The 24848-nt window shown below is 32.0% G+C and overlaps 3 protein-coding genes across 6 annotated transcripts; 1 reads left to right on the forward strand and 2 right to left on the reverse strand.

Moving 5' to 3' along the window:
- Positions 1-1881: 1881 nt before the first annotated feature.
- LOC105839990 lies at positions 1882-7692 on the reverse strand. Of its 2 annotated transcripts, none has more exons than XM_012686675.2 (11): positions 7557-7692; positions 6109-6307; positions 5904-6041; positions 5495-5731; positions 5352-5402; positions 4853-5217; positions 4576-4735; positions 4380-4480; positions 3100-3241; positions 2746-3014; positions 1882-2644 (listed from the first exon to the last, which is right to left on the reverse strand). In XM_012686675.2, exons 2-11 carry the CDS (start codon positions 6299-6301, stop codon positions 2318-2320), a joined length of 1983 nt encoding a protein of 660 aa, XP_012542129.1. In that variant the 5' UTR covers positions 6302-6307; positions 7557-7692; the 3' UTR covers positions 1882-2317. The 2 variants fall into 2 exon arrangements, with proteins under 2 accessions (XP_012542129.1, XP_028048312.1); XM_028192511.1 differs by lacking the exon at positions 7557-7692 and adding an exon at positions 7107-7244.
- Positions 7693-8149: 457 nt separating this feature from the next.
- LOC105839989 (centrosomal protein of 290 kDa) lies at positions 8150-17657 on the forward strand. 3 transcript variants are annotated; one of them, XM_028192509.2, is made up of 23 exons: positions 8150-8365; positions 8611-8695; positions 8840-8883; positions 8969-9043; positions 9115-9250; positions 9329-9465; positions 9550-9788; positions 9868-10000; positions 10415-10605; positions 10684-10825; positions 10952-11192; positions 11570-11735; positions 11852-13189; positions 13276-13573; positions 13803-14923; positions 15083-15281; positions 15385-15605; positions 15695-15842; positions 15906-16304; positions 16375-16541; positions 16626-16830; positions 16912-17169; positions 17284-17430. In XM_028192509.2, the coding sequence occupies exons 1-23, from the start codon at positions 8186-8188 to the stop codon at positions 17356-17358; spliced, it is 6198 nt and encodes a 2065-aa protein (XP_028048310.1). In that variant the 5' UTR covers positions 8150-8185; the 3' UTR covers positions 17359-17430. The 3 variants fall into 3 exon arrangements, with proteins under 3 accessions (XP_028048310.1, XP_028048311.1, XP_036138546.1); XM_028192510.2 differs by lacking the exons at positions 8150-8365; positions 8611-8695 and having other exon boundaries at positions 8851-8883; positions 8949-9043; positions 17284-17657; XM_036282653.1 differs by lacking the exons at positions 8150-8365; positions 8611-8695; positions 8840-8883 and having other exon boundaries at positions 8941-9043; positions 9088-9250; positions 17284-17657.
- A 4047-nt stretch (positions 17658-21704) lies between these two features.
- On the reverse strand, positions 21705-24322 carry LOC105830409 (eclosion hormone). The gene is made up of 3 exons (XM_012669707.3): positions 24167-24322; positions 22204-22302; positions 21705-22128 (listed from the first exon to the last, which is right to left on the reverse strand). Exons 2-3 carry the CDS (start codon positions 22298-22300, stop codon positions 21962-21964), a joined length of 264 nt encoding a protein of 87 aa, XP_012525161.1. The 5' UTR covers positions 22301-22302; positions 24167-24322; the 3' UTR covers positions 21705-21961.
- Positions 24323-24848: the final 526 nt, after the last annotated feature.

Genomic DNA, 24848 nt, shown 5'->3' on the forward strand with positions numbered 1-24848 from the left:
ATATACGTATATACAAACATAAATATATACGTATATTAAATTGAATTCAGCCTTTTAAACTTATTTTTTTATCCTAATATAAAACCTGTTCTACATTAATCGCAAGCAGCCAGTTGTGACTTGCGACAGCCAATGACTGTCGAGTTTTAACTAGAAACTAGGCGCTCATTGGCTGTCGCAAATCGGAACTGGCTTAAAGGGCCATCTACAATGGAGAGTTGTAGGCCGTAGCAGTAGTCGTAGAAAATATTTTCATTTCGTATTGACTTACTGCTTATGGCCTACAGCAGACATTGAGCTAATTCGGTGCGTGTTTACGATGAGCGTTCGGGCGTTCTGGGTTAGTTTTTGGTCGCCTCTCTATGATAACCGGTTTGTATGTTACTGCTAAAACACTCCATTGTAGATGGCCCTTAATACCTGTGCTAATATATCTTTTGTACATAGGCCGATATTCATAGTCGAATCTTATTCAAGACTCGTCTTAAGCACGATCTTGAGACGTCAATGCTGTTATTTCATTGGTTAAGTAAGTCTCAAGTCGGCTCGAAGCTAGACTTAAGACAATTCTTGAACTTAAGATCGGTCTATGAATTCCGCCCATAGACATAGTATATTTATGCCGGTATTCATAGTCGAATCTTATTTCAAGATCGTCTCAAGCAATGTCTTAAGATGCTAATACGGCTCTGTGATTGGCTGATGGCATCTTAAGACAGTACTTAAGATGATCTTAAATATAAGACCCGATTATGAATACCGACCTTAAACTGAGAATTGTCCCAAATTTCGAGAGTGGGGGTATAGGCACAGGTAAAAAAGGACAGATGATACAACAGGTATTTCCTTCTCTCTCACACACGCCTGCGTGATAAGTCACGCCTGTCACGTGATCACGCCTATTGAACAATGTGCATCATAGACTAAAGGTGCTTTTTCATGGGCGTCAGTTGACGCCAATATTCTGACCTATTTTTGCCTATTCTGACCAATTCTGACGCACAAGTTTTCACGCGTCAGTTTTGTAACTCGCGTTGTCTATCGCGCGCGATTGAACGCTGATTTGACGTTATAGAAGTTAGAAAATTTGAACTTCTTCAACGTCGACGCAGAAACTAACATGACGTCACAAATCGTCTTGACGCGTGTCAACTGACGCCCATGAAATGGCACCTTAACGTAGACGGAGCCTTTTGAGAGAGGTAGCCGATTTTTGCGGTAAGGGGAGAGTCCATAAACTTCGGTCAGTTCCGTCGCGATTCGACTATGTTTGGCATTATATTGTCCATCGCTCTCTCTCTCTTCTTCTTGCAGTCATATGTCGAATTATTAGTCGAATATTATCGAGCGTACCCGAATTCAATCGAAGTTCATGGAGTACCTCTTCATCCCGAATATCAGCCCCCTCTCGTCCTAAGTGATAGGTAATGCTCCGTCTACGTTAATCTATGATGTGCATAGTTAACCATTACCACGTGACAGGCGTGACTTATTACGCAGGCGCGTGTGAAAGAGAAGAAAATACCTGTTATATCGTCTGTCCTTTTTTACGTATGCCTATACCCCCACTCCTGAACCGAGCAGGCCTGTTTTTGTACCTAGATATAAAAGTACATATATGAAAAATACATAGCAATCACATACTGCACAAGGCTAAATACCTGTGGGGTTTTATATAGTGTAAATGTAAGAATTTTACATATCTTTCAATCCGCTCCCACAAGCCAAGGGTACGCTCCGAATAAGCTTTTGCTAACTATTTTTTTAGTTGCAAAGTTGGTACTTTGTTTTTATTTTCAACCATATTAATAAAATTCATTAATTCTTTATCACTTTCATCACTTGAACTTGAAAAGGCTTCATTTAATACAGCAATATTCATTTTTGCTTATTAATAAATACGATGAATTCAACTAAATCAGCTGATTCATAACGGAACAAAACAAAGTTAAAGGATTACCAACTTTGTAACTAAAAAAATAATTAGCGAAAGCTTATTCGGAACGCACCCCAAGAGTACTTATATAAAACTTCTTTACAAAAAAGTCTCTAAATATTAAACTTTTAAAATATAACTAAAACAATATTACAATGATCATTACATCTGTAATACATAGAATGTCTAATAAAATCGCAAAAAGGAACAAGTATATGAATATGTAATAAAATAAACCATAATGAAGAAAGTAATTAAAATAGTGATTACATTGAAGTTATTATAAAAACTCAAAGTAAATTATTTTTCTATATTATATTGTTAAGTGAATATTATAATAAAAATAAAAAATAAAATGAAAAAAACTGTATATAAGGATTATTAGTCAAATATCTTTTTGCCTGCAACAGCTTCGCAGAATTTTTTCATGATGTCTATTTTCTCTTTATGCCGTTTTTCTTTTTGCTCTTGTAATTCTTGCAATATAATTAGCTTTTTTTCCTCTTTCATCTTCTCTCTCTCCTGTCTCTCTTGCCTCATTTGGTTCACAAATTCATCTAAAAGTTTTTCTGATTCTGACTTTTTAGTGATAGATATTTCCTTAATATTTCTATTTTCTGTTGAATTTAAAGTGGACGAAGATCCAACTTCTGATGCTGTTATTTCCAAATTTTCCCAATCTAATTTTCCAAATAATTCATACATTCTCTAAAAATAAAAAATATATCAAAGTTACAGAGATGTATTTATGTTAAAAAAAATAAATAAATAAATAAATACATGGATCGTGCATTGTGGATATAACACACCTCAAAATATTGCCATGGTTTTCGAATATTTTCGGTATTGTTGTCTACAATTTTTCTATATATCTCTTTCATACTGTTCATTTTTGACCAACATTGTGTGCCTGACACAGCAATTTCTGGATCAACTTTATTCATGTCGCTTGCAATGCTTTCCCAGATTTTAGAATTATGTCTTGCATCTAAAGAGAACTCGTTCATGCGTTCTTCATACTTTGCCAAGAGCAAGTATATATTCTTTGAAGACCATATAAATGAAGCTTTGTCTTTTTCTATAAGATACCCAAGAAATCTGATTAGAAACAATAACAATATATGACAGCTAAATTATTTAGCACCATTAATCTTCATGCATACTAATCGACTCTTCAACATTCTGTTCCGAAGTATACTGTGCTGAAAATGCAGACGAATATGCAAATGGGATGTATAGAGGATCTATCTCTGAGGCAGACGCAGATGGAACAGAAGATAAACCTTCCTCTACAGATATAGAACCCTGTAAATTACAGCATGTAACATAAATGTATATGTACTATTACACAAATATTATGAATACTATGTGTACTATTATATAATATTACTAAGACAGATAAATATTATGTTTTGATACAGTTATATGTCAGCAACTTTGAATGTAACACTGTAAATAATTCCCTTAACTATGATATTTATAACCTTTGGAATTAAAATATAAGTACATAGAATAATTATTTAATAATGTCCAAGCTAAAATAATATTTGCTCGAAATTTTAAAACCAGCAAGTCTGCATGTTTGTTTCTTATCTCAAAACAAGTAGAAGCAATCTATTGGATGCAAGTAGATATGAATTTATCGTTGCAGAATAATTATCAAATATTAAACTTGCCGAATGTCGGGCAGGCAAAATCTTATATGGACGCATGAGATCCATACCTACAGGAGACGTAATTTTTTTTGTAAGTAACAACATTGCTGACAAATTGTTTTTTTTCTTTAATTCATTATTTTATTAATTTTTTAAATGTATATTATATATCCATAATAAAATGTTATTAAATCTAAAATATATTTAAGTCTATATTATAATTTATATATATATATTTTTTTTTAATTCAACGTTACTTGTTATTTAAAAATTGTCCATTTGATCTTCCTGAATAATTCAATTTCTTACATTACTTAATACTTTTTTTTTAACATTGAATCTTAACATTGAATCTTAAAATTTAAAAGCTTTAAAATGATTTTTTGTATAGAAAAAGTTATATGTTTTTAAAGAAAAACGTTTTTTCTTACTTATATTCAAAATTTATTAAACATAAAACATTCAATAATTTTGTACAAGTGACTACAACAGAATAATTACATACACAGGCATACACAAAAAAGTGATTGGTCCGACGGACCAGACTAGTCAATCCTTGTATATTTTGACCTTGGATTCAGATTCAACGGGTCAAAATACATAAGAATTGACTAATCTGATCCGCTGGACCAACCACTTTTTTGTGTGCCTGTGTTACTATCAAAAATTAAAACCTTTAATAATATAATATATAATAATATAATATAATCAAGAGTTAAAATTAAATTATCTTTTTTTCGTATGTATTACGAATCGTAATACATACGATTGCAATCGTTAGGTAATACCTTTTTATTTTCCCGATCATATCGCATCTTACTAAGACGGAACCATTCACTTGCTATAGTTTCGAAGTCACATTCGTCAACACCCTTAGCTGTTAACACACCTATAATAAAACATTTAAATAATAAATAATAATTAATATTACAAATAAAATTCTAATTTAGTAAAAAAATTTTTCAATGTGTTTAAATAGCTCACTTTTTAATATGCAGATGCACTTCAAATCGCACATGCGATAATTATTTCGGCGACCAAGCCAAGAACAAGCTTTGCCGAATTCATTTGTAAATAAACGATTCAAACACCGTTGTACCATATTTTTATTGTCTTTCCCTCCAATTTTTTTCATAAATTCGATCTAAAAAGTGTATAATTTAATTACATCATAAAAATTCTTATGTAATTAGACAAAGAATGTAATTCAACATATTACAATTCTTTTAATAAATATTATTTATATTTAAAATTAACTTACAAAATTTGTTCTTGTTTCAGCATTTTCCATGTCTTCCTCAAATTTTTTAAGATTCTGTATAGAATTGATTGGAAGTTTGCCTTCAAATGTATTTATAGGCTTTTCTATATTAATGTTTCTTTCAAATATAGTCATAGGCTCTTCTACATTAATGACGTTTCTTTCAAACGTAGTTATAGGCTCTTCTACATTGATAATATTTCTTTCAAATGTAGTTATAGGCTCTTCTACATTAATAATGTTTCTTTCAAATGTAGTCACAGATTCTTCCACTTTAATACCTATTGCTTTCTCTAAAGCTTTCAACCTTTGGTCAATGCTTTTTACATATTTTAATGTCTCCATACAAATTGGAATTAATTTTTCTGAAACAAAACAAATTAAAACAAAGTATAAATTTGCTCTTACCATATTACTTCTAATCAAGACACGATAAATTAAATCATATATATATATATATATATTTTTTTTTACATATATAATACAATAAGATTCTTACCAATATTTTCACCAATTGTAGCTAATGGAATGGTTGAAATAAAATTGGGATCTAAAAAATTGTTGCATTTATTGTAGACTTTATGTTTTGCATATCAATTTACCAAATATAACATTGACATAAAAGTTTTTTAAAACTCTTACTTTGAACTTTAATTTCAGATTCCACTGTCGTGGATTTGTTAAAATCACCCGCTTGTAGTGGATCAACTATCAAGGTTTGTGATTTATCACACAATGAACGATTTGCAGAAAAACTTCTTTTAGCAGTTTGTGAGACTTTTTCATATGATGATTGCTTTGTTTGCAAAAATTGTTTGTCACAGAAAGATTCTTTTTCAGAATCGCGATTTACATCAGTTTTCAACTTCTTCTGTGGACCTTTACATAATTACAAAGATAAGATAAACAATTTGTTTCACACTAAAAATTAAATTGTTAATACAACATTAAAACAAAAACAAAAAAAAAAAACAATTAAAAAAAAAAGAAATTTAGTTTTTAGTGCACAATGTATTACAGAAACAAATATAATTTGATAAAATTAAATTACCACAATCATCATCTATACTGTCATCATAAGTACATGTATCATTGAATTGTTTTTCATGTATGATTCTTTTTCCACATCCTCTAATTTCAAAAGCATAATTAGCATCTTCTGCTTGTTTCTGTGCCTTTTCTAAAGTTTCTGTAAATATGTAATTCTGTATTAATATCATTCATATTTGGAATAATTATCATTTTTACATGCTTACCACAATAGCATTCTACTTTGACATCAAGAAGTAACCAGTCAGCTTTTGGTGGACTACTTTTTTTAATAAAAATGGTAGGGTTCTTGGTTATTGGCCACCTACATTGAGTCAAATTATTTGTAAGCCACAAAGTTGGAATTTCGGAGTATGTCCCTTCTTTTAGAAATTGTACAATGGCATACGGCAAGTTCATTTTGTCCTTAGAGAGTTTATAATATCTTTAGTACAATCATATACATATATATAATAACACGATAAAATATATAAAGGTCATAAATAAGAATATCAATTTTTTTTCTTTGGTTATTTTCTTTTTCTGTTGTACTAAGATTTTTTTTTATTCTTCTTTTCTTCATGGCCATTAGAGGTACAGGAATAGTAACAGTTAAACTAATTACTCCAATTATTTTTACTTGAAAAGGATATCTGTGTGAAATGTATGTTTTATTTTAACTGTTATTTCTGTAGCAATTAAGTAATGTTAATATATCTTATATATACTTAATGAAACTCCATCAGAGAATAATTTTTCTTAAGAATATTGTTTGAACTTACATGTTTCTGAGTGTTAAATTTAACTCATGTTATTTTTATAAGACAGAAATAAATTTTGTACTTTTTATTATAAAATTCTAAAGTAAAACATCAATTGTTTTCGTTTTTTAAGGTTAGATATGTATTTAGTGTACCCTGAGCCTATTCCGCTATTTAGATCTTTCTCGTATCTTCTTCCTTCTTTTGCTTTTTGAACTAACTTTTCATATCTGCTTTTAAAAAATCTACAACCGGTAGAATGACTGTTGTGTTTTTGTATTTTTTAATAGATTAGGTATAGGTTAAAGTTCTGGATAATTGTTCAGTTTAGGGGGCCTGTTCTTAAAAATCGGTAAAATTATGCTCATTCGACGCGTTTTTGCACGAAATGAAAGAATCTGGCAGAAAAAAGCGTCGTTCTGCCTCAATAAACAAAATATTAATCGTTAAAGTTGACTACTCACCAGATTAGGATACCTGCCGTTTTGCGTGGAAATGGAAAGTCGCAAACCCATGTTGTATAGGAAAGAACAGTAGGTCCACTTTGCACTCTGCTGAAAATCGTGCTAATGATCGTCCCATGGTGGAAGGACATAAGGGTTGGGGCCGTTGGGGGTTCGGAGAGCACACTTTTAGCGCTAATAGTGTCTCCCCGACCCAGCCGTCGAATGAGCATAATTTTATCGATTTTTAAGAACAGGCCCCCTAAACTAAACAATTACCGATATCAATAAAGGAAATTAAGGGCCGATTGTTCTAGTTTCTTGGGAAGCTTTATCTGACAAGTACCTATTATCCATCTGTACTTATTTAGAAAGAAAGATAAAAATAGACACATGTTTATCTGATAGATAAATTTACCAAGAAGTTGGAACAATATAAATTTATTACCGAGCCTATATAAATTCACTTACCGACAAGAATTAACTGCAAATACTTTTCTCTTAAATGTACCTCAGGTACCTCTTTCTTACCATAATATCACACACACATACACACACACACATACACACACGCGTGAAATTCTGCTTGAACAGACACAGACAGTACGATAGCAGTGTAGACAGCATGGTAGTAGCATTAGTAGCCAATCAGTTTCTATGTACCAGTTTTTCTGTCACTTGAAATACTGACCTAAGGCTTTATGTGTGTGTATGTATTATCGGTGATGTTTATACAACTGTAACCTGTAGCAAACGTCAAAGAATCAAAGGGAGCGTCCAGGAGCACAAGTTTTCTTTTCGGAGTGCGTACTGACACTACTAATGTGTTCCGTACCGAACGGAATTTTTGAACGTTGCTGATGCAATTAATCGACCGCGCAACCTGTATTTACCATTATAATATTGATACATCATTTATTTTTTACATTTTAACATTTTTATTTTTTTCTACAAATAAACATCAACTCTAATAACAAGTATAGGCTGGATTGTCGTCCCTGTATAAAGGGACAGGTGCCTTAAAGAAGAAGCGTCGAGGGGCATCGTACGATAGTATACAAATGAGGGTTGTATGATTCATTGGTTGTTATCGCGAAAAAATGGTTCGCACCGACTGGGATCGGATACTATCCGTAAACGCTTCGTCTTTAACGGACGAAGAAATCGAAGATCTTTTTCCCGCAGTGGTCCGATGTGACGTGGACGAGATTACTGACATACACGGTCTGCGGACGCTCGTGAGACTGGGACAAGAAATGTTGACTTATAAAGATAATCAAGTAAGGAAATTGTTTCTTGTTTACGTAAACGATTTACTAATACTGTAGTGTTATAAATGTTATGCTTATTATAAGATTTGATTTATTTTTATTGGAGAACCTTAATATTTATTTTTATTGGACTTTAATATTTATTTTTATTGGAGAAAGACTGGTGCACAGAAGTAAACTACTTATAAACACGTGTAACATCTATTTTTATATATTTTATCAAATAAATAAAAAATAAAAATTATTAATGTTAGGTTGAAGCTTTGCTTCTTGAATGTGGCGAATTAAAAGAAACAATAGCATCACTACGTCCAGAAACTGCCAAACGAAAAACCAAAGGTAATCTATTATTTATGTGTGTTGTATGTGTGTATTTAAAATTATTTTTTAAATAAGATTCTGAAAGTTATAAAATAAAAATACTTATATTGTTAATTTATATACTTTCTGTTTCCTAATATATTTCTATGATTATTATGATAGATCGTGATATGACTGTAGTAAAACAAGAACATGATAGTTTTAAGGTACATTTTTTTATTATCTGTACACACATTACAATTAAAATTGTGTTTTATATTTAACTGTGCAGTAATTTAATTTTCTGTAAAGGATATAGACTTAAGGGGATATTCAGAAACACAAGGCAAAAGTGAAAAAGTTAAAACACTGATGGCTGAACTAGAAGTAAGTATATATAATAAGAGTGTGTACAATAAAAGTGATAATAGAATTTTTTATTGCTCTTTGTTTTTTAGAATTTGGACAAAGAAAATGGGATTCTTAAGGAGCAACTAACAACATTGAAAGATGAAATGGAAGATGCAACAGAAAAAATGAATGAAATGACAGAAGAACTTCATTCAACTCAAATTAAAGCTGTAGAATATAAAGGTACCTTTTTATAAATAATGCCTGTAACGTAATGAATTTAAATATTTGGATAAATGTATAAATCTTATATTGTTACAGAAAAGATATTAAAATTAGAGCAAGAAAATGCAGCTTTGATTATTCAGATTGAAGAAATAACAGCACAACAAATAGACAGAGATAAAATGTTGGATGAATTTGGAATAGCTATTGATGCTAGAATAGCTGAATGGAAGGTATTAAATCAATTTAAGTGATGTAATTTTTATAAAATTTAAAAAAATGTATGCGTATATGAATTTGTATGATTTATGTACAAGGGCGTATTGGATGAGAAGGAGATGGAGATAACACGTTTGAAAGAGAGCTTGTCGCGCTCTTTAAAGCAATCGATTACATCAGTCAAAGAAGAAAATAAAACACAGATTGTTTATCTAAATGACGAAATAGCTCGTAGGGATGCGATTATAGTTGAATTGCAAACTAAACTTTCTGAAGCAGTTGTTGAAATTAATGAGAGTGCTGCACTTATAGAAAAATTGAAAGGAGAGACACATGAGTAAGCGAGATTTTTTTATTTATATTTATAATGTTTTTAATTACTTGTTTTTAAAAAATTAGTAACATTTATTTTATAGATCTGTAAAAAGTGTTAAGCGAAAAGAACAAAAAAATTTATTTAAAAAAATACAAGCCGCAAATGAAAAAATCTCTAAATTGGAAAACGCATTGTCACAAGCACAGGACGATGCCATGTCGCAGAGTAGTAAAGTCAGATATTCACATTTCTATATTAAATTTATAAGAATTGTGCAGAATTATTATCATTGTTATTAATTTTAAATTAATTGAAATTTTCTTTATTTAGAACTAATTGTTCCTCAAAAAGTTAAACGTATTTGTGAATTTACTGTTTCTAATTTTTTATAATTTATTTTTGTATAGTAAATATTTTATAATCACTCAAGAATAAAATTCAAAAAATAAACTGAATTTTTTTATTATTTACAACATTAATGTAACTACAAACATTAATTTTTTTATTTTTTTTGTAAAGAAAAATTAATTATTTTAACATTAATTATATATTAACAAGTAAAATGATAATAATTTTAGAATATTTTCTATACATACACTTATTTTTGCTAAACAGTATATTAAATAATAATTTATTTTTTCAAATAGTTATGCGAGGTATTATCCACATTAAAAAAATATGAAGATGGAAATCAGGCTCTAACTAAAGCATTGAATGAAATTAAAGAATTAAAAATTAAAATTGATCACAAGAACGAACATATCGAAGATTCAGCCAATGTTATTAATAAATTAGAGATGTTAAATTCATATCAAGAAATGGAGATCTTAACTCTTAGGTAAAATTTTCAAAAATATTAATTTATTCTCCCTTATATTTAAAGAAACTCATATAACATTATTTTATGTCATAACAGAGAGAAATTAGGGATTCCAGAAGATGAATCGATATCAATTAAAAGTGTTGTAGCAAAGCGTAAAGAGGAATCAAAGAAAATAGAAGAACTTATTCGGCAAAACAAAAATCTTGTAGAAGAAAATTTAGAGTTAAAATCAGATGTAAGATAATTTATGAAAAAATTACTTTATTAAACTTGTGTATAAAATACACATAAATTTTTTATTTGAATTATATAATTTGAGATTATAAAGTAATTCTTATTACAAACTTTTTGCTTTTTATAGATAAGGATGTTAAAATATAAATTAAACAAATCTGAAAAGATGTTAGACATTTCAGATAACTTAGGTGATTCTAGCAATCAATTTTTACATTCGACTAAATTAGTAGAATCGGAAAATATACAAATATCTGCCAAAACTGATATTTCTGAAGTTAATCAAAATGTTCAGATACTCATAGAAGAAAATGAGGCGCTTCGAACGGGAATGCATGAGATTATGGACAGTATACGCAATCAAGATGGTGAATTTTCGCTAACTTTAACGGTACTTTAGTATTGCACACATTTCCATTTCCGACACCATAATATTGTTTTCTGCTTAATTTTTTTAGTTCTTATTTAATATAAAGAATCATTAAAAGTGTCTGCTAAATCTAAATCTGTTTAATTTTTTTATGTCTTCTACTTTTTTGTGAGTAGATACAGATACAAAACATTGCTGTTCTTGTGCTTTCAAAAAGTATCTAGATGGAGTCGAACCTCGAGCAATGAACATTTTTTATGTGGCTCGGCAAAAAACAAAAAAATACTTGAGGTTTGACTCGATAATCTAGATCTTATCTATCTTTATAATTCAGAAGGAAAAAATACTGATATCTTTACATATTTCTTGTTTCAGGTAAGAGTGAAGTGGAAATACAATCCAGTACATTGGAACGATTATTGGAAGCTTTAGATGTTAGACATTTAGCTGGTTGGTACCATCCAGCTATGAGATTGCAGGAACATCTTAATGTTATACAGGGTAGTAATGCTGAATTAAGATCTCAACTTAAATCGTTGAGGTATTTTTCAAATTTATTGTAAAACTAATATTACTACTTTTTATTATGAACAATTAATAGTCATATATTTTGTTATCTTTACTATAATTAAAAAATTACCGTGATATGATTTACAGAAGAGAATTACAAAGGAAAGATAATATTTTACAAGATCTGGCAGCGAATAAAGATATAGATTTTGAAAAATTATATGAGAAACATGGTGAGGATGAAGTGGTAACAATGTATCTTGCAGAAATGAAAGCTCTGCAAATGACATATAAAAATGAAACGGAGGAATGGGAAAAGCAAAAAGATTTGCTAGTTCAAGACAGTAATGGGTTGAAAGATGAGATAGAGGGTCTTAAAAAGCAACTAGAAATTTATAAGAAAAATTTACAGATTATAGAAGATGGGGATGACGAAGCTCAGAAAGCCTTCGTGGCAAAAACGAGAGAATACGCAGATGCCGTTAACGAAATAATAATTTTGAATAGGAAAAATGTTGCTCTCCAACAATTGCTCACCAAGGAAACTAATAGATTGTATGCATATCAAAAAGAAATAATTAAAAAAGAGAGTGATTTTAATAAAGCGCTTACCGAAGCGAACAGATATAGTAAAACGTTGCTATCGGAAATTTCACTCTTACAAAGTAATTTATGTAATTCTGTGAGTGTAATAGTGCATAACGAATTGAAAGATAAATATGAGGAACTAAATATACGTCATCGTGGTTTGTTAGAGACTGTAATGATATTTCCCCAGTCAAATGAAATGTCATCTTTAAAGGCTGAAATAGAGATGATAAGACAGGAAAAAAATCAACTTATTGAAGATTTGCGGAAAACATATGATCGGAGTAATGATAATTTACAACAAAGATTGAGAGAGATAGAAGCCAAAGAGTTGATTGAAAAACAGCGAGCTGATCAGATAATCCAATTACTCGAAATATCGCAAGTGCAATTTACCAAGTACGAAAATAACGTTAAACAACTTTCCAATTCTAATTCTGAATTGCAAGAAAAGTTGATTGAGGTACATAAGACGTTGTCTACAAAGATAGCGTTGCAAGAAAATATACAAATGGATGATAATCGTGTACAAGAATTGCAAAATGAAAAAACGCAATTTATTGAAGAGAATAAAAGTTTGAAAAAAATGTTACAAATTTCTGAAGAGGAGGCTCGATTGCAATATTCGCTGAATTCACTACAAACATTAGAATTGGATAGTCTTAGGCATCAAATATTGGATTTACAAGCTGTAAGTGAAGACAAGGCCACTATCTCGAAACTTGATTTTGAGCTTAGGAGTAAGAAGATATCGGAAATGGAACTATCTGCACAGAAAATGCGATTAGAGAATGAATTATCTTGCTTGCAGCAAGAGCTTGATAATTTAAAAGAAAAATATGAGGAAATGCGTGCTTACATACAGGATTATCGAAAACAATGTGACAATCGTTGCAAGTAAGATTAAAAATTACATATTTAGATATTATTTTATATTATTTTATAAAAGAATATATATCACACATGTTGTCTATGTGTTACAGGTATTATATAGATATTATATATTTTTTACAATGCCAATACGCGGGATCAACTTCCATAAGTACTTTAGAAAAAGTAAATACATTGTCTGCAAAAGTAAAAATAGACCGTCAAAATATCGACGCAGAAATGCAAAAGGCAAAAAAATGTCATGAAGATATTAAATATGAACAGCAATATTTATCTGCTCGTCTTGAAATCGTGGAACGTCTAAAAGATATGTTAGAGCAACAAATTGGCGCTGGAAGTGTTCAAAACATAATGGAACATTATGCCGAAACTTCACAACAAACTCTAAGTGTAAGTCTATGTATAAAAACTAAAATGGTCTATAAACTCTCTTCTGATCAAATTTGATAAAATAACTAAGAATTTATCACAATAATATGTATACATTTATAATGCTATTTTCTAATTACTATTTCTAGATTTTATAATGCATCTCTTTTAATCTCTCTTGCTAAATTTATATTTTGCTTGATAACTATAATATAATAAAAACAAATCTTAATATTTATCTTTTAATTAGGATTTTAAATACAAGAGAAGAATAGCTCATTTGGAACATGAACTCCAAATTGCTAATAGCAAATTCAACGAATATGAGTCGGTAATAAACAGCATGGAACAGGATATGTTAAATATTCAAAGAGCTTGGTGTCCACAGCAAGAACGTCAAGCTCAAATTAGTACAAATTTTGAGACAAAATCCATTCAAGTAACAATAAGCACTCAAGTAGTTAGTGTTCAAACGGATCCTTATATTTGCTGTTTAAATCAAAACGTAGAAGATACTACTAAAGAAATCGAAAAGGAAACTATAGTTTTTAAAGATGTTAAAAAATCTGTTAAATTAAACGAAACTACAGAAAAGACATTCCGAGAAGTTGGAAATAATACAGAAGAAAGTGGTAGCTCGGTGATCCTTAACGAGCAGCTAAATCAAGCATTGAAACTCGCGTCGGAACGCTCCGCGATGCTTATCAAGTATGAGTCACAATTAGCCGAGTATAAAGCAAAAGTAAACGCTCTGAATAAAACGATAATAGAAAAAGATTCACAGTATCAAATAAAAGTGGATACTCTGAACAAAGCAATTGAGGAAAAGGATTCGCAGTATCAAACGAAAGTCAATATTCTGAATAAAGCGATTGAAGAAAAGACCTCGCATCTTGCACAAAAGGAAAATATACTTGACGAATTAATGATTCAACCACAAATTGCGAATATTGATTGTGCTGACAAGTTGGCTTTGAAGTCAACAATAAATAGTTTGCAGAAATTAATTAATCAAAAAGAAGAAACTATCTTAAGATATCAAAATTTATTGAAAGAAGACAGGGATGAGCACAGTCGAGCAGCGAGTCGTTTTCAAGATGAAATTAAAAGTTTGCATGATCATATATTGACTATGCAAGGTAAAATCCGAAAAAATGAAGATCCAATTATAACTGTAAAAAATGCTTTTGAAAAAACATCGACGTCCAATGAAACAGCAAGAAGTAGTGCTGCGCAAGAAGAAGAAATTGCGAGATTGCATGAGAAGGTATCCACTTTCGAAGCAGAATTAAATATTAGTAAAGAATTGAGTGAACGTTGGCATCGACTAGCAGAGGAAAGACTAAAGCATATGGATCGCATGCGAGAAAGGTTTGTAGCAATGTATAAATTTTTTTTTTTTTAATTTAATTAAATTTAATTAAATTCTTATGAAATGCGCGATATTGCAACGTAAAAAATTGATAAAATAGTAAATTTACATGCAAAGTAGCTTTTATGATACACTAGAAATAATTTTCGTTTTTGTAGATTAGAGCAACAACATAAAGATGAATTGGAGAGTTACTGTGGTGAATTAAACAAATGGCAGTCCGAGGCTGATGCACTTAGACAACAATTGGCTGAAAATCGCATGTTACTCACAAAAGGAAATATCTCCTTGATGAAAGAGCTGCAAGACAAGGATGACAAAATACATGAATTAACTCTTGCTTGTCAACAATTACAAGTACGTCATAATTCTGTTAATTTATTGAATTAATTTACTACATTTTGTTAATTTATTAGATAATTATTATATAATTATTAAATTTGATACACTTTTATCATAGAATGAAGTTCAATTAATAGAATCTGCAAATCGATCTCATCAAGTGACAGTTCATAATCGTGGCGATATGAAAGCATACGAAACAACGCACAATAGTCACCGCGATCAAACGCAACAACAAAATCAAATAGATGTCTTACGTCGGCAGCTTCAGTCTTTAATGGAAAAGGAAAAAATGTACAAATATGAAATAGCCGATTTGAAACAACAACTTAGTCGTAGGTAAGTTTATGTATCAATTTTTTCAGAAATATTTTATTTTGTTTTTGTTTTTTTATAACAATAATAATATTTTACTTGACTTATTATAGATATATGGCGATAAAAACTCAGGAGAAAAAGACATCGCAACGTGAAATGCAGCTTGAGCGCAAAGTCACAGCTTTAGAAGAAGAATTACATAAAACAAAAACTCAATTAGATCGCGAATATTTAGCACAAGAAGCTAAAAGAGTTAAGGTATGACAAAATATTGTTAATGTATGTTTTATAGTGTTTAATACAGTAATCCTCTTTTAATAGACTGCAGAAGAACTTTCATTGTGGGAAAAACAGAAAAAATGGCAACAGACAGCAGAAAGATTAAAAGGAAAACTTAAAGAAAAGACTGATGAATATGAAAAATTGCTTACAAATTATGAAAAGCTTCGATCTGTCGTTTCGTGTATGGAACGAGAGAAATGGTATTTAAGAAGTAAGCTTAAACTTGAAAGCGATACTGCGTCTGGTACTTCACTAGGAAGACCTATTTCAAATATCCAGCATAACACAGTGGAAGAACAATTGGAGAAGGAATGTCGAATATTGAGAGACCGTGTTAAAGAATTAACTGACCGCCTAGAAAGAGAAAGTAATGAACATTTGATGTTAGAAATAGCTGAATTAAAACGGCATAATGCAGCTTTGGAGGCAGTTTCTCAGGTTAGTATACTTGTTATGGTTTATTTTTACAATAAATGCATGCTTTTTATACTTTAACGCTATCTTACAGGGTAATACATGTGTAATTAGTCAGCTTGAGAAGTTAGAAACTGCTAAAGATGCTCTCGAAAAGATAAACCTTAAATTAGAAAGTGAAAACTTTGAGTTGCGACTTGAATTAGAAAGAATGAATTCAGATACTCCGGGATTGCGAGAAAAAGTCGAACATTTGGAAAAGTATGTTTAAATTATATATTTTTATACATCACAAGAGTAAATAGCAATCGATAATTAATATCATTGTATTGTTAATTTTTACAGATACATTAAATTATTAAAAGCAGAAAAATCTTCTAACTCCACTCCTAGATCATCAGAAAAGGAAATGCTAGAATCAAGCATTAAGAAATCTACTTTTGAAATGGAAAAGACAATATTCACATTGAAACGAATTATTGAGAAACTTCAGGCAGAAAATAAAAGATTGAAATTTCATTCCAAGAAAAGTCATTTTCTAGTCAATCAAGTAAATTATGCACACAATTTTTTCTTTAATATTATATATTTATTTTTTAATATAATTATATATATTATCAAATATATATAGGGAAAAACAAATACTATTGAGGGAGAATTTTCATTTCAAAAGCTCTATGAGGAGTCTCAGAAACGTGTAATCAGTTTAGAGGCAGATTTACGATTAGCTGAACAAAGAGTAACTATGTTAGAAAAAGCTGAGAAAGAGGATGACAATGGAGATTTTCGAATTTTAAAGCAACAATTAACTCACAAATCCGAGCTTTTAGATAAAGTAAAACAATTGTTAACACGAGCCGCCTTAAATGAGAAGAACCTGCGGCAACGCGTAAGAATTTGAACAATTTGTTATTTGAAAAATACACTAAAGCCAAGAAATATATTATAAATTAAGATCTAATCATCTATTTAATCTTGTTACTATTATACTTTTATATATTAGGTGCAGCAGCTGGAATCAAGGCAAATCTTATCAACAATCCCAGAATGTTATGTGACTCCACCTACGCCACAATAATATATATTTTGGAAATAAATTATTTATGTGGATTTTTGCAAATGAAAAAAATACACGTTTATTGGAATATAAGTATACATATTTATTTATGTTCTTTCAATTAAATAAACTTATAAAGCTGTTTTATTTTTATTTAATTATGTATTGTTTTGTTTATATTTATTACATAATAATTTTATAATAAATTCATGTCGCGCACGCACACACACACACACACACACACACACACACACACACAATTCATCAATTTTTGTACGGCAGGCGCACAATGTTCATCACAAATATTATAATTGTTACAATATAGCTTTTCAGAAACGCCATTATTACTTTTTTTACTTATGAATTCTTGATAATAATTGTATTTTTCTTATCGATACCCTTATTTATTTTGTATTGTGAGTTAGAAATAAACTATTACAAAATTATTACAGTTATTAAATGGACATTTTTAATTTTATTAATCACAAGATAACTTAAACGACTATACTGATTTTAAATATATATTTCTCATTTTTCTTACATTCTTTACCTTACATATCATTTCATAAATTCAAAATGTAAGTAGTAAGTATATAATAGTAATTTACTTAAATATTTAGAGTTAATATAAATGCCTGGGCATTACTGTATATTGTAATATCTATAGATTGTAAAGATTCTTGTCAATATTGGGAATATAAATCAGTATAATTAATTCGTTACTTCGATCATTTTTGCAAAATATGCATTCATATTTTAAATCTGTTTTATGCAAATGTGCACAATCGTGTTCTATAAATGTGCAATACCACATATACGTGATATAAATTCAATTAATTTATTTGATAAAAATTCACTCACCGATTGCTGTCGCTGCTCCTGCTGCTGATGCTGCTTCTGCTGCTGATGCTGCTACTGCTACTGCTACATTCCTTCTCCGGTTTTGATTCTAAAAATGTGATAAATATTATTCCTAAACTCAAACACAAAAGCAGGTAAAAAAATGTATCACTTGAAAAAATAATATTTAATTTAATACCGAGTCGCTTCATGGATGCCGCTTTCTGCTGACATCATCCTGCTATTCTCGAACTGCACATTAATAACGATCGCCCGATACCTTATTTAGCACTCCCGATATTATGGATAATATATCACACACGAGTAAAACGTAAACCACGCGCGAGAATTTCACTTGGCGCGACCGTTACATTTGAAAAAATACGTGAAAAGGAGACACGGCTCGTCTGATTGGCGAAAATCAACACGGCACGAAACTTCGTGGAAACGCAGGCCGAGGAAAGCGGTTGAATGAAAATTACGCGCCGAACGGAGACAAATTCGTTTCGAGTATTTTCTATTTCGTATGCTCGCAGGACGACTAGTATTACTTCACTTAACTGGCACTCGCGATATTCTGCCGAACGTATCCCCTTCGAGCAAACACTTGGCTCGAACGCGCACGCGAACACTTCACTCGAAACTGAAGACAAACGCACGATGCCGCACTTTACACATGAATACGACTTATACGACCTCTGCTACGTACTCACAATACTCACATGGCTCGCGTATCGTTTGCTAGCACGACGACACTCTCAATACAATACCGTACCTGCGCACAATGAATTCTGAACACGCGACACGCAGAGACACGCACGGAGTCGACGGAGCGTCCGACCGGCGCTGGAGTGGCGTACGTGACGACTGGAGCGCGGAGCAACGGAGCAACATGGCGGCAGCGGCGCAGGCGCGGCGAGTCAACTGCCTAGCGACGCCGAGTGGCGCCGACTAGCGCCGAGTACCGCCGAGTCTGCCCAGCGGTCACGTACGCCCCGTACGCCGGCGTACGCTGCTGCCGCCATGTTTCTTCGCGCTCCAGCGCCGGTCGGACGTTTCGATAACTCCGTGCGTGTCTCGTGTATTCAGATTCGAATTGTGCACAGGATCGTACGTAACAGAGATCGTATTTATTTGTAACGCGTGATATCATACATTTGCCTTCGGTTTCGAGTAAAATGTTCGCGTGCGTGTTCGAGCAAAGTGTTTGTCGAAGGGGATACGGTCGGTAGAATATCGCGAGTGCCAGTTAAGTGAAGTGCTACTAATCGTCCTGCGAGCATACGAAATAGAAAATACTCGAAACGAATTTGTCTCCGTTCGGCGCGTAATTTTCATTCAACCGCTTTCCTCGGCCTGCGTTTCCACGAAGTTTCGTGCCGTGTTGATTTTCGCCAATCAGACGAGCCGTGTCTCCTTTTCACGTATTTTTTCAAATGTAACGGTCGCGCCAAGTGAAATTCTCGCACGTGGTTTACGTTTTACTCGTGTGTGATATATTATTCGTGATATCGGGATTGCCGAATGAAGTATCGGGCGATCGTTATTAATGTGCGGTTCGAGAATAGCAGGATGATGTCAGCAGAAAGCGGCATCCATGGAGCGACTCGGTATTAAATATATTATTTTTTCAAGTGATACATTTCTTTACCTGCTTTTGTGTTTGAGTTTAGGAATAATATTTATCACATTTTCAGAATCAAAACCGGAGAAGGAATGTAGCAGTAGCAGCAGCAGCATCAGCAGCGACAACAATCGGTGAGTGAATTTTTATCAAATCAATTAATTGAATTTATATTATGTATATGTGGTATTGCACATTTATAGAATCAATTATGCACATTTGCATAAAACAGATTTAAAATATGAATGCATATAATTGTAAAATTCGGGTATAGCATGAAACAGAACCAAAAATGTGGACATAGCATAGAAGAGACCCAAAAAGTCATGCACATTACCTACGGGATTCATAGATATTTGACGTAGTTCAATGTGCACATTATGTGCACATAGAGGCGCTGATGGATGAAAACACCTTAAAACGACGCGATGACCGCTCTCAGGTTCCTCTCTGCCAATATATTTGAATGTTATTTCAATTTTAAATAATGACCGCATGAAATAAACGCTACATCGATTAGCTGATACAGTATCAAAAGATTTCGATAACCGAAGCGTCTTATCGATAGATCACTTCGCGTCGTTAGTGTGGAACGCGTGTGTCACGGCGCGGTTGTATTTGAGAATTGCTCTGTGATTTTTTACGTTTGATCATTATCCTCCGAACGAGCTGTATGCGCGAAAAGTTATCGTGAATGTTTTCTGGCACAAAATGTCATAACATAATATATCGTGTACAATCAATCAATGCTATTATGATTGCGATTCATCAGCGATCCCGTTTCTATGCGCTCGGAGATCAACGTCAACGGAAATCCTCATCAAGTATATCTCGAGCTTTACTTTTCCTGATGCGCAACAAGTGCCACCAGGTATATGTCTTCATTTTTGCAATTAATTATACGATATACTTGTGACAAACTTCAATTGTTTTTAATTCATTGAAGTATTTTTCAATTTTTATTTGAAGTGGAATTCACAATTTCCTGACAAATACTCGGAACAGCATGTGTGATATTCAAAATCGAGACGTCTTAAAAATGTCTCAAAAATGTCTTTAAGCCATGGGAGGCACTTTTAAGACGTCTTTCGGTCGTCTTATATCGCGATTTTGGGCATGCATGCTGGGTACGTACAGAAATCTTCCGCAACTTACAGGTTAGTATGTCGGCACATCTGCCGATCGGCAGGCACTTGCTTTACCGATTTCGTTCGGTAATAAAATCAGAATGCAAACCTTGATGGAAATATTTTACTGAAAATGTATTTGAAAATATCTCAATTGACTTAGTTTCATTAAAGACAATCCGACATACTGATCTGTAGGTTGCGGAAGTATCTCGTATATATATTCTCATTTTTGTGCTTTATTTAATCAATTTGCAATAGTTTTTAATGTACACTAATCCAACTGAAAATTCGCCATAAATATATATTAACAAAGATATTCAAACATATAGCTTGGTATGTGTGATTTGGATTTGTAAATTAACTTATTAGATTGTTAAACAATAGCAGTATAATATGCAAGACTATGTTGGATCTGATTTTGTATTGATTCAATTTATTAATTGATTTTATCGATTTTATCAAATCTTTGTAAAAATTGTTTGAAATAGACGACGCTTTTATTGTAACAATACTTCAATTATCATCATTTTATTAATGATTACAATGCAAATATTATTAAATTAAAAAAAAAGAAAGTATTTTATAATAATAAATAATAATAAAAGATTGATAATATTGAAAGCTTAAATTTTAATAGCAATTAATTTTTTATAATTAATAATTTCAAATATTTAAAATTAGCTAATCGATATCTTTGTTAACTTAAATATTTCTTTTATCATTCTCAATTTACTTTAAAAATTGAGATATTTAAATCTTAAAATTAATTTACATTTTTTCGTATTTTTTTCATACTTTATTTGAATTATGTTCGGTTATAATAGAATGTCTTTACAACTTTTGTGATGAAAATTGTAAATCTGCACATACATTATAGATTTATGTATATTCAAGCATATGCTATAATAAATAAATTTATTATTTTCGTCAAAATTCGCATTTTCCTATGGTATACAACTCTTAGGCGGTTTAATATTAAAAGGATAAAAATAGAGGATCAAAGTGAAGAAATTCCTATCGATTCTGAAAATTAATAATCGTTCTCGGGCTCTTGTAGGAAAGGGCGAATAGAGAACTCGTCCTCGCAGTCCGGAATGAGCTTTCCCTTGTACTTTACGCAAAAGTCCGCGCACTTCTGTCCCATGAAATACGTGCCGAACATCTTTCTGCACTGCGCGCAGTTTCGTATGCAAACACCTGTACAAAGCCGGTTTGTACAGACTAAAAAGATATACGTAACATTTTGGTAATAACTTTTTTATTTTTACTTACCAATATTTAGCTCGGCTTCAGTTATAGATGTTGTAAAGCAGAGAACGGCGAAAATCATGAGAACCAGTACGATGATTCGGTTTGAGGAATTTGGCATGACTGAAACATATACGTGTTAACTCTTCAGTTGCGGAAGAATTTAACAATTGTACGTTCAGCAATTATTGAAATACTGGCAGTAAAAATGAATAAAATTCTCGACGAATAATCAATTACGGCATTCTTCGATTTTCCTTCAATCCACGATTAAATCTTTCGTCAATATTGAAAAAAAAATTTTCTGGCAGAAAATTGTTTTTAATGCTGATTAATAAGAAAGGGATAAATCCAATTGGCACGGTATATTGGGTTGTTATTAAAAAATTGATATTAAAAAACTTTTTTAACATTAATAATACAATACGCTTTAGAGCCAAAAGTTAAACTTTTAAAACCTATTCGATAAAAAAAATTACGTCCTAGAAATACCGCGCTATTTCAAAGTCTCATTACATTGTATAAAATTGTTGCTTACGTTATACGAGTATGAAAACTTGTATAGATATATAAAAAAAAAGTATCAGTGTTGCGTTGAATCTACGGAAGGGAAAGTAACAGTCTGAATATAAGTGATATCTTACAACACTTATACGATGTAATATTAACACTACGTTATGAATTCTATTGGAGTCGTTCTTATTCTCAGCTGAATATTAATAACCTGCGATATAAATCAGAGACTTTAGTTAATAATTTAGGCCATGCGTTGTACACACATTGAATCACGTGTGCTTGCTTTCAAAATATGCGATAATTAAAGTGAATAGACATCAGGTGCTATTGTTATTAACACTCGATACATTTATTCCTTCTTTATTTGTTTTTGAAATACTGCAATGTATTTGAGGCTTAAGCCTGCAAAGATCGAGGAAAGAGGAGTTCATCAACCGAGCTTTCGGCGAAAGGCGGAAGGAACGGAAAGTTTTCTATTCGTGCGGAAACCCTGACTTAATGTCCGTTTGCATTTGCCGCAGAAAAAAAAAGTACTTCGAGGAGTACAAAAGCGCGAGAAATGTTCTCCCTGCCGCTCGCGCGACGTTTTGCATTTCCAGTTTGCAATTAACGCTCGGGAGGGAGGAAGGACAGAGAGGGAGACGACCGCAGCCGAACTCGATAAACTTTTCAGGGATAACTCGGGTGTTAACGATCTCTCTCTTTCTTTTTTTTTTCCCCGATAAAAAGAATAAAAAGAAAGAACGCAGTTAAACGCGCGTGTTCACATACCGTACCTAATGCGCGATACGTCTTATTAGAGGCCGTGAGGCTCTCGTGAGGCCGCGGTATCATCCGCATGCGAAAATCCGGGTTGATCGGATCGGCGCAATTACATCTTCGATCATACGGAAAACAATGTGCAGACGTGCTGTCTGCGGTGATGCGTCGTCGTGAAGGTCTCCCTCGCGCGCCAGCTTTTTCTTCGTGTCCCGAGAGAGCGTCGTCGCCACTTTTTAATACATACGATCATTTATAACCGGAATCTCTTCGTCGCGCTTCCGCATTCGCCTTAACGGTCACATTGTGAACGCATAAACATAATAAATATGGATGGCGAGGTATCTTGGCTTTCCGTGATGTCGTTAGTCTCTCCCTCTTTCTCAATCTCTTTCTCTTTTTCTCTCTCTCTCTCTCTCACTCTCTCTGTCCCCTCCCTCCTCTTTTCCACCAGGAAGCACTTGAGGATTCAAGACCAAGGATCGCGCGGACAGCGTTCGATATCGACGTTAACGCACGTTACACGAACAATAATGTTGATCGATCGGGACAACAACGATCGACCGACAACGCGGTTAATCTCTTTAACACGTGAGGAACGGATTGTTGGATTTCGGCGAAAAGCATTTTCTTATTATTCGCGCGGCAAAAGGACGAAAAGAATTTTTATAAAGCTAAATGATACTTTAGAATATTATTTTCAAACTTTTACCTGATGGATACGGCAGCTTGAGAAGGTGAAGCTGTTGGAATTGTTAAAGGCCGACGAATGACACTGAACGGACTTCGCCGGTCTTATATATCCGCAAACGCCGGATTCAACCCTCGCGCTAGGGAAACCCCCGCTGCTTATCTTCCTTTAATTCGATCTCTTCAATTTCCTGCACTCAGTGTATCGCAATGTCTTATGCGCTTTTATAGAGAAGATATTTATTACGATTAGCTTTTACAACTAGAAATAGTGTGATTGTTCCGTATACTTTGCTTCTTTTTATATAATAGAGGAGAAGATGGTAATATGGCTACCCATTTATATTTTATTTAATAACTTTGTTAATAATCAATGTTTTGAGTTAAAATTTTACAATTATATTCATCAAAGTGTTGCTGATTAGATTTTTAATTCAAAGTTATAACATATTTATTATATTATATATTATTTATAAAAATGTAACGATGCTGCATAATGGGCCGAAGAGAAATAGGGAGAGTAATATGGCCATCACAAAAATAAAAGTAAAAAAAATTAGTTTTGTTTAAAAAGGTCACAGTATTACACGAGTTAAATAACCACTCAAAAGTTTTACTAGAAATTTTACATTTAATTTTTTCTCAAGAAGCCATAAATTTTACTTAATTAATTACAATATATTTTTATTATAATTAAATAAATA

The sequence above is a fragment of the Monomorium pharaonis genome, chromosome 2 (genome assembly GCF_013373865.1).
Source record: "Monomorium pharaonis isolate MP-MQ-018 chromosome 2, ASM1337386v2, whole genome shotgun sequence".
Taxonomy (NCBI): domain Eukaryota; kingdom Metazoa; phylum Arthropoda; class Insecta; order Hymenoptera; family Formicidae; genus Monomorium; species Monomorium pharaonis.

Bases quoted from the DNA above. Each gene is read 5' to 3' on its own strand.
- LOC105830409 (XM_012669707.3), bottom strand. From the start codon at position 22,300: ATGCCAAATTCCTCAAACCGAATCATCGTACTGGTTCTCATGATTTTC. The intron at 22,129-22,203 runs GTAAGTAAAAAT...GGCTTTGTACAG, and splicing joins TGAAGCCGAGCTAAATATTG to GTGTTTGCATACGAAACTGC.
- LOC105839990 (XM_028192511.1), bottom strand. From the start codon at position 7,157: ATGGGTTTGCGACTTTCCATTTCCACGCAAAACGGCAGGTATCCTAAT. The intron at 5,403-5,494 runs GTAAGAGTTTTA...ACAATTTTTTAG, and splicing joins ATCTGAAATTAAAGTTCAAA to ATCCCAATTTTATTTCAACC. The intron at 5,218-5,351 runs GTAAGAATCTTA...GTTTTGTTTCAG, and splicing joins TACAATTGGTGAAAATATTG to AAAAATTAATTCCAATTTGT.
- LOC105839989 (XM_028192509.2), top strand. From the start codon at position 8,186: ATGGTTCGCACCGACTGGGATCGGATACTATCCGTAAACGCTTCGTCT. The intron at 9,044-9,114 runs GTAAGTATATAT...TTTGTTTTTTAG, and splicing joins CACTGATGGCTGAACTAGAA to AATTTGGACAAAGAAAATGG. The intron at 16,305-16,374 runs GTTAGTATACTT...GCTATCTTACAG, and splicing joins CTTTGGAGGCAGTTTCTCAG to GGTAATACATGTGTAATTAG.